The 10,000-nt window shown below is 35.8% G+C and overlaps 2 protein-coding genes across 20 annotated transcripts in view; one reads left to right on the forward strand and one right to left on the reverse strand.

Annotated features, from left to right (window-relative positions):
- The window catches only part of dnm1a (dynamin 1a), a 582,590-nt gene that overhangs the window by 169,703 nt on the left and 402,887 nt on the right, over positions 1-10,000 (forward strand). The window lies entirely within an intron of this gene.
- The window catches only part of golga2 (golgin A2), a 58,011-nt gene that overhangs the window by 21,432 nt on the left and 26,579 nt on the right, over positions 1-10,000 (reverse strand). For all 18 annotated transcript variants that reach the window (XR_015490423.1, XR_015490418.1, XR_015490421.1 and 15 more), the window contains 7 exon segments: positions 9,997-10,000; positions 9,857-9,915; positions 5,786-5,927; positions 4,146-4,235; positions 3,736-3,843; positions 1,140-1,227; positions 924-1,060 (listed from right to left, as the gene is read on the reverse strand). The exon segment at positions 9,997-10,000 is cut by the window's right edge and continues 103 nt beyond it. Coding sequence is in view for 10 of the 18 variants with exons in the window: in XM_087252500.1 (XP_087108626.1) it covers positions 924-1,060; positions 1,140-1,227; positions 3,736-3,843; positions 4,146-4,235; positions 5,786-5,927; positions 9,857-9,915; positions 9,997-10,000 (628 nt within the window). In the remaining 8 variants the exon portion in view is untranslated.

The following is a 10,000-nucleotide window of genomic DNA, read 5'->3' on the forward strand; positions in this document are numbered from 1 at the left end:
GGGTTTAAGATATATATTTTTGTATTTAAATCATTTTAAAAAAATTTTATTTAAAATAATTGAATTAAAATTTTATCTAACTGCCAGTCAAATGCATTAAAGGTCTATGTAAAGGTTTAGATTTAAATATCAGCATACAAATAAAGACAAACAAATTCATATTTCAAATGATACCTGGGCAGAGGGGCTGAAGCGAGTTCATACCTGTTCTATCAATGCAAGATTACAGCTTATAGAGTTGAAAGTGTTATAGGCTACATTATACCAAAACTAAACTCAATATAATTTTCCCTTCTGTTTCCCCGTTGTGTGACAGATGCGAGAGCTCAGAGGGAACGTATGCTCATACTTATTGGTTTTGGAAAAATATTATTCAGTTTTATTCAAATGTTTTAGGAGAAAACTTTAGTCCAGATATTGAATTAGCCCTGTTTGGGTGCTCTGACCCTGTGTCAGCATGGTCACATAATCAACAAATGTCTGTTATGTTTGGTATAGGGGTGGGTAAAAGGGTGGTCTTGAGGGATTGGAAGTCCACCTTACCACCTACTTTCTATAAATGACTGACTGAAATGGTTGCTGCTCTTGGGCTTGAAAGAATTCGTTTAGCTAGGGCAGATGCTTCTGAAGAGTTCGAAAAACTCTGGAGTATTCGTCCCTGCTCATCCTCTAAACAGTTGAAAGTAGGGCGCTTCTGATTCATGGACAATTTCACTCTTTTTTTCAATGTTTTGTAAAACTTAATAAGGCATATTATTTACTCTATGGTGCATGCTTGGATGGACTGGTGCTTGTTTTTTTATTGATTCACTTATTTAACTACTTATAAAAAACTGTGATAAATAAAATATATTAAAAGGAAGTATGATATATAAGCTGAGCGCTGTAATGCATGCGTGTGAGTAATCCTGTCAGTCCTTCACCTGTGCCTGAAACTGCAGACTGAGAGCGTCTCTCTCCTCCTGAAGACTCCTGAGGGTCTCCTGAAGGGCCAGTTCAGTCTCTGAGGGCCCTGAGAGCTGAGACGAGGCCTGAGGCTCCTGTTCTGCGCTCATCACAGCTGCAAACATGAGGCAGATCCATCATCTTTCTGTCTAAACAGTGACATGCTGAACAGTGTGTGCGCGTGTGTGTTGTACCTGCAGTGTTTTCCAGCTCCATGATCCTCTCCTGCAGCTCCAGAATCTGAGCAGCAGTGCTGTCTCGCTCCTCTGACATCAAGCGCACCTATATAATACACAATAAATATGAACGACCAATCAAAACAACTGTGTGTGGTTTTCTAAATATAAGCTAGCCTTGTACAGCCTCCATGCTTTTGAGTGTGTAACAGAAGAGTGTGTGAGCTTTGGGAGACAATACATCCTCATTAACGGACTGTCCTGTTGCTTAGTTATGACACCTGTCAATCATCTCCACACATCATGCTCATTTCTGTCATATATAATTACCTACAGTATTATAATTCAGCAGCAGCAGCAGGTTAATCTGCTGTTCGCGAGTGTTTCCTACAGAGAAATCTTCTTAGGTATTTGGAAAATTCTCCATTCAGAAGTTAATGGCCAAACACGTCTTGATGGAAGTTTATATTGTTGATGTAGATTAAATATAACACGGAAAACATGATTTAAATATTAGTATCAGTAGACATTAGTAGCCTAATATTACTAGATATTGGGCTAGATATTAATTTATAGTCATTCAAACAACTTTAGCGAAGCCTCTCTACTTGATGTTTGTAGTTTGTTTACACTTTTTACCCATGTTTTTGTAGTTCTAATCGAATGGACAATGTACTTATGTGTAGGGTTGTAACAATATACCGGTATGACGGTCTACCACGATTTGAACGTGCACGATTATCATACCATGAACAATTGCATATCAACGGTTTTAACCCTTAAAGACCGAGACTTAAAAATAAGTATTGCTCTTAAAAGTTTAATAACTTTTGATCCGCTGATCCGATTCATACAATTCAAAGATTGGCATAAAGAAGAGAATCTCAGCTTTCTAGTGCTGTATCACATAACATTCGCAGACTTTCAGGGGCTCCGGAATCAGTGCGGTTTCGTCATCAAAATTTGACAACGCTGATTTGACAAAGAAACGCTCGTCACTGTGTCTCCGGACAAATCAGACATGATACATTGATGCATTGTCCCTCCTCCATGCCCAGATTGGTTCAAACTCGCTATATCACAACCAATAAGCATAGGTTTCGCTTTGGTTTGTGGACCAACAGTGAGCTTTTTGAACAACACGGAATGAGAGATAGGCATACATTTCTGCGCGGCTAAATAAACCGCAAAAAAAAAAGTTTTGCATGAAATAATTCTCATACTAAGTACTTTTGCATGCACAGCAGCACAGAAACATGACAAAACAGTGACACAGCAAAGACGAACTGCTGCTCTTGCTGTTTTCAAAAGACGCAAATGAAGGTGCAGCTGTTTATCTGCATTGCAGACAACCATATCCAAATCCATATCCACAGACAACCATATCCATGCTGGCACATAAAACCTAAGGATGTTCCATATTGAATCTAGTTTCGTTATGTAACTATTTATAGTATAGTAAATATTTATATCTATTTTTTACTGAGGATTTGCACCATGTTTATTTGGACTTTATTTGGACTTTGACACATTATTTATTATTTTCTTATTTTTTTATTTGTTCATTGTAAGTGGTGTTGTTTATAGTAACTGAAAATATATTATTTGGAAAAAGTCAAATTTGCTTCACTGTTCTGTTATTTTGTAACATTTGTAACATACCGTATACCGCAAAACCGTCAAACCGTGGTATTGTTTTAGACGATTATCATATCGTAAAAAATTCATACCGTTACAACCCTAATTGTGAGTAATATTAGCTGTTAAAGTACAAATGCTTCTAACCACATTTCTACCTGAAATAGTAGTGCATCCGGGAATGCTTGGAAGACTCTTTTCAACATACTACAGTTTGGGACACACCAAGTCTGCTTTCAGGCATATATATATGCCTTTACACATCCATAATACAGCCTGGTTTGGGGCAGCACGAAGGCACAGCGAGTAGTGCTGTCACTTCACAACAAGAAGGTCGCTGGTTTCAGCCTCGGCTGTGCCAGTTGGCGCTTCTGTGTGGAGTTTGCATGTTCTCCCTGTGTTGGCATGGGTTTACTCCGATTGCTCCGGTTTCCCCCACCAAGCCCAAAGACATGCGGTACAGGTAAATTGGGGAGGCTGAGCTGTCCTTAGTGTTTGTGTATGAATGGGAGTGTATGGGTGTTTCCCAGTACTAGGTTGCAGCTGGAAGGGCATGCGTAATGCTGGAATAGTTGGCGGTTCATTCTGCTGTGGCGACCCCTGATTAATAAAAGGGACTAAGTCAAAAAGAAAATGAATGAATGAATAGCCTGGTTTGTCAGTTCGTTAGATTCTATTGCTTTCACACTACAGCTGAACTGCTCTAGAGTTTGTTTCAATCAAGCTGAGACCACCTCATTCGGGCGAACTCTGACTGATTGTTTTGGCGCTGAACAGAGCGCGACTGCTGCGTTTACATATGACCAAACGGACTGAGCTAATGGGGCAGACACACCAGGTTCTGAAACACACGTCTACGTGTGAAAGCACCCTTATACTATTTTCGAATACTGTTTAGGACGGATAGTATGCGAATGAGGATGCAGTAAACGTGATATACAGTGTGTTATTATTCAAAAGTGTTTGATAAATATACCTGAGACAGGAGCTGCTCTGTTTTGTCCTTCCACACTCGTCCGTCCTCCTGCATCTGTACAGCGTACTGATCTCTCTCCGCCTGCAGCTGAGCCACCGACTCCATCAGCTGCACATAGTTAATCCACTGAGTTAACATGAACAACTGCATGTTCATTAACATTAACAAACATTAATACTGTAATTAATGCACGGTTCATTGTTTGCTCATGTTAGTAAATGCATAAACTAACATTAACTAATACAACCTTATTGTAAATTGCTGCTGATCTTACGTACACTTTCAAAATGTATGTACATCTTGCTGTTTCCATAAAACAATTATTATGTGATAATCCCAAATGTGCATTAAAATAGATGCATGAGAACATGGCTCCACACTGACAGGCCTTTGTCATTATCAACACACACCTGGGTTGCGTGATTCTCTAACTGGTGTTTTTCCTCCAGGAGGAGCTGAAGCTGCTGGTGTTCAGATGGAGGACCAGACTGACTGGAGAACTGCAGGATAATCATTGCAAAAACAGCAAATCAGAGTTACAGTTATACTGCATGCAGAGTGTGTGTGTATGGTGTTTATATGCAGCTTCAAGAACATATGAAAACATCAACAAAAACACACTAAATATGTCGCGGTGAAGATTACGGATAAACATTTTTTTTTTTTAATAAAAATAAATGAATTAAGTTAAATTAAATAAAAATATCCCCCAAAAATATAGAATCTAATTAAAAAAAAAAAAAAACACAACAAAACAGACTTAAATATGTTGCAGCAAAGGTTATGGATAAGAGATTTTAAATTAATAATATATAAATTAAATTAAATTAATTAATTTAATAACATTAGTAAAATATGATTAAATATGTTGCAGTGAAGATTACGGATAAAAAATTTTAATAAAAGCAAATAAATTAGATTAAATTTAAAAAAATATCCCCCCAAAAATATAGAATCTAATATAAAAAAAAAAGAGCTCCAAGAACACATGAAAACAACAACTTAAACACACTTAAATAGGTTTCAGTGAAACTTATGGATGAAAGATTTTAAAATAAAAATATAGATAAATTAATTTAATAAAATATCAAATATATATAATCTAATAATAAAAATAAATAAGCAAAACTGAAATAAAATAAAAAAACAGGAACTCCAAGAACACATAAAAACAACCACAAAAACACACTTAAATATGTTTCAGCGAAGATATTTTTATTTTTATTTTAAAGTAATAATAAATAAAGATAAATTAATTTATTTATTAATAATAGCAAAAAAGAATAATAATCTAATGATAAAAAAATCTTTAAAAAAAAAATTTTAAAAATCAAACGAATTAGAACTCCAAAAACATGAAAACAACAACAAAATCACATGTAAATATGTAGCAGTGAACACTATGGTTAAAAGACTTTACAATAATAAATCAAAGTTAAATAAAATCAAGTTAAATAAAATATCAATAATGGATTTAAAAAACTCTTATAATAAAAATAAAATGTAAATAAAATAAAAAGCAAAGAACAGATTTTAAAATAATAATAAAAACAAAGATAAATAATGATGATAATAATAATAATATTAGATTTAAAAAACTCTTATTATAAAAATAAAATGTAAATAATAAAAAGCAAAGAACAGATAAAATATTTCAAAATAAAATTGAAAACAAAGATAAATAATGATGATAATAATTATGCATAATGCATTATCTAAAAATAAAAGCATATTAAAGTTATATTAAAATTAAATTAAATGACATTAAAATAAAATAAAATAAAATTTCATTTAAATAAAATTAAGTGCATCTAGTGCAATCCTACATACAAGAAATAAGGTTGTACACCATGTCGATCATGCTGTATGTATCCAAAACAAAACCAGAGATCGGGGTTCTGTGACGGGACTCAATTACAATGAACAGGGTCAAGCTGAAGACTTTGGGCATATTCTCGGAGTGGAAGAATGAAAACATCACTCTGTCGTTAAAGATAATACCTGATTTGTCTTCAACTTAAAATAATAAACAAGTGTGATGTTTTCTGACCTGCTGCAGCATGACATCTGCCATCTCCAGGCGCTTGCGCAGATCCTCCAGCTCCAGTTTCAGAGCGCTGTTTTCATTCACTCTCAGCTTCAGCTGCTCGGATAATTCAGAGCTCTGCTGCCTGGACTCCTCACTCACATTACTGACACACAGACACATATATGACACGGCAGCTTTATTATATGTGATTATATTAATAATTCACATTACACAGAGTCAGGTTTTCCACTCCAATGCACTTCTTATTGCTTTTCTATCTTATGCACTGGATGGATGTGCGTGACTGTTAAGCTCACGGCTTGTGTCTTTTGCAGTGTCTCACACACACGAGCACTGCATTTTTTAAGATGCTGTGCCAAAGTCAAGAGCAGTCCAAAGCAGTGGAGCACTCAGAAGAGCGTTACGAGACTCTGTTTACCTAAACATGTTTGCATGAAAACCGCTTTATTAAAATCTTCAATCATACTCTAATTTCGATTGTAAGGTAATAAGCTGCATCTTTTGTAAAGATCATTTTTGGAATGATAATTATTACGAAAAGCACAACAAATAAACTTGAATTGAAAAGAATATTTAACTATCTGCTGCATTGGATTAAGAAGTTAAATTGTTCTCTGATTTATACATAGTAGGTTTATGGCTAAGTTAAAAAAATAATAAAAATAAATAAATAAATAAATAATTAAAAATCAATAGATATGGTTTTATCGGCTCATTTATTATTCCATAAAATCAAATAAAATATTAGAAGGTCCATAATTGACCATATATGGATTGTGTTATGAATATTACTGAGTGGCTTCCTAGTAGGGCTGGGCGATAATTCGATGATGAACTGTGTGGACGCGTCTCACAGCGCAAAGCATAACTAAACCTTTACATGTCCATGCTTAATCAGTCATCAATAAGGTCGATCAATTAAAGCGTTATCAACAATCAATAGATAAATACATTAAAGTATATTTCACCCTAAATTCACCATTAAAAGGAGTGTTCATCCAAAACTGAAAATTCTGTGACCTTTAACTCACATTGTCCCAAACCAGGTTTTTTTTTTTTTTTGATGTTGAACAATAATATTCAATAACTTGTAGGTAATGTCTTTGGTTGTTGAAAACTTGAACAGTAAATGCTGAATAAAGATTGTTCTTTTGTTTATTATTTATATTGTCAGACAGCTAAAACATTTCACTAAATGTGTTAAATCAGCTGCACAAAGCCATTGACATGCTGAAAATCTTATATATTTGATAGATATACAGATTTTACATTTATCGTAATAAATATCGATATCGACTGATATGAAAAAAAATATTGTGATAATTTTTTTTGCCATATCGCCCAGCTCTACTTCCCAGTAACACATAGTAATCAATCTGCGGTTGCGTTTTCAAAATAAAAGTCCTACATACTTAGTAAGTTCAATATAAGCTTTAAAATAACTAATGGAGGGAAAATTACTTTTGTTTTCACACTAGACAACGTTGTTGCTTATCAAACCCAGTCTGAGGCGTGCATATTAATGATTTCAGAGATACATACGAGTCTGTGTTCTCTTGATGATGTCAGTTTCGGATGAACAACCTAAAGTAGTCTTACATGCAAATGCAGAGGCGTGGCAATATATACATGTATGCACACAGAAACCTGTAAATAAGTATAAGAGAAAAAACTATGCATAATGTCAGAGAAGTACATAAATGAAAAAAAAGTGTCGACTAAAACTATGTAAAACATCAAACAGAAAAAAAAAAAAAAAATAGTTTGTTGTCACCTATATCCTGAGACATCATAACTGTTTCTCCTATGTTGTTAAATCAAATCGCTTAAGTTTTAATAATGGAGATTAAATTGTCATGTATTTGGCTCCAATGAAGGATTGTTGAAATCTTTAGTTAATTAAGGCAGTGGACTGTTCTAGTCGAGCAATGTCTATAAAATAGTATAACCATTGCTGAACTGATTAGAAGGGAACCAGGAACTGATGATTGTTTTCTTTGCAGCTGTTGAACTAAATTTATTTTTGAGGTCTTGGTCAGTATTTGGAGGGTCGAAACAAATAGCCTCGGGGGCCGGGTTTGGCCCGTGGGCCACTAATTGTATAGCCCTGCCATAGGGTACATGCAGAAGCATGCTAAACGACTTTTAATTTGCCAGTAACCTGGGTTTAGCGCTTCTGGTGAACTGTATGCAATTGCAAAACGCGTTTGAGGTATATTTTCTTTTTAAAAGTTAGCGATGTCCTCTGGCTGGGTGATATCCGATACAAAGTGGGTCTCAGATTGTACAAGAAGCACTGCATTAAATTACATTTTTCATGTCTTTATAATATGAGCATTTATTTTACCCCAGTGTATTCAATGGAGCTTCTGCGCTAGCCTGCCGATTCTGACGGGCATGTGCGAGTAAATGGCTTTTTGTCTTGTTTTATGCTTAAACAAATAAATGAAAGCCAAAGTCTATTTAACTGATTATATTTTAATGACAGTTCAACATCGATGCTGTAAAAGTAACCGTATAACATGGAAAAAAAAGTCACAATAACCGTTCACCGGAAGTTTATCAGTATGGGAAGAAACACTAGCTCTGCGTATATTCTATTTCCATACACTGATTTCATATTATGGCCCGTTTCCACTGAGTGGTACGGTACGGTTCGGTTTGGTACGCTTTTATGGCCGTTTCCACTGTCATAAGGCGTACCGAACCAAACGGTACTACTTTTTTAGCACTCTTTCGAAAGGGTCCCAAACACAAGAAAGGGTACCAAAAGGCGGAGCTAGACGCGCAGCTGAACGCTAATGGTTTACAGAGATTTGTCATTCGCTTACGCAATAAGCCAGAATGTAAACAAAGGACACGTTTAAAATACACAGCGAGAGATTACAGCGGAATTATATATACATATATAATAGCTAGCCATGGTCGATCCGGGCTCAAACAAACCTTGTCATCGTCTTGATGAACAGCCACAAACCCATGGAGTTGAGCAGAATCTAGCCTGTGCCTCGTAGTTTCTTCTTCACTCTAAAGCGCGAGCGATTTTGATTTCCTGCTTGCGCTCGCCGCACGTCTATATCTGAAATAAAAAACTTCTTGAGATGATAATAATAACGTGCGCTTGATTATTGACGTTCTTTAAAAACCTGATCCTGTGAGAAGCTGACAAACACGAGAGTGACACATTCAGAAAGAAAACGACAAACATGAGAGTGGAGTGCGGAAAAAAGCGGAAGCCAAGGAGCACGTTATTTCTGCAGCAAGCGTGAACAAACTGCCTTGTTTTCATTTTTATCATCCCCTTTTGGGCTAATATGAACCGGGAATGATGGAGTGACTCTCTAACAGAGGCTTCATGTGCTGCTGAAGATTACAGACACAGATGAGAGGTTTACTCTGACTGTAGGCTATAGATCGTGTTGTTTTGAACCTAATTAAGCACTAAATATCTGCTGTGTGTAGTTTTTCTGTAGTTGGTAACATATCGAGGACTGTAAGGGTCTGTATGTGTTCATATATGTTCATTTATTTATTTATTTTATATAATTACAGACGTTACAGTAGGCTATTTCGCACCGTCATTGATCTGCAGTTATAATCAAATCATGTTCATAGAAAAGTCAGTAATAAACATTTATACACAAGTATTTATGTGTGTAAAGCGTCTGTTTTGTGAGAAGTGCTTTTCATATGATATGTGAGCGACCTGTGCAGCTTTATTGAAGACATTTTCTCGAGCGAGCATGACGTCGACTGAAACTTTGTCATACACCACACCCACCAAAAGGGTACCCTTGCTAGTGGAAACGCAAGCCTGATAAAGGTGACCCGTACCGACCCGAACCGTACCATACTGTACCAGTCAGTGGAAACGAGCCATTATTCTACTATGCCCGAGTATACCTACATTTTTTTTATAGGACACCTTGAAACACGGTAGACGAGGCACTCTTTTTAAAAACCAATCCTGAGCACTGAGTCTCACATTGTTAGACAAAGATGCATTAAGTGTGTATTATTTCAAATGTTTTACCTACATTCACACAAATGCTGATAAATGAAGAGACTCACTTAAATCTGATGATCTCTAACCGTAGACTGTCTCTCTCCTTTTCCAGCTCTTTGTTGTGCTGCAGAAACCGCAAGCGTGTGTTATTATCATATTAATGTGTTCAGATGATTACAGTGATGAACTGATGGAGGATCTGTACCCTC

Source organism: Danio rerio, chromosome 5 (genome assembly GCF_052040795.2).
Source record: "Danio rerio strain M-AB ecotype USA chromosome 5, GRCz13ab, whole genome shotgun sequence".
Taxonomy (NCBI): domain Eukaryota; kingdom Metazoa; phylum Chordata; class Actinopteri; order Cypriniformes; family Danionidae; genus Danio; species Danio rerio.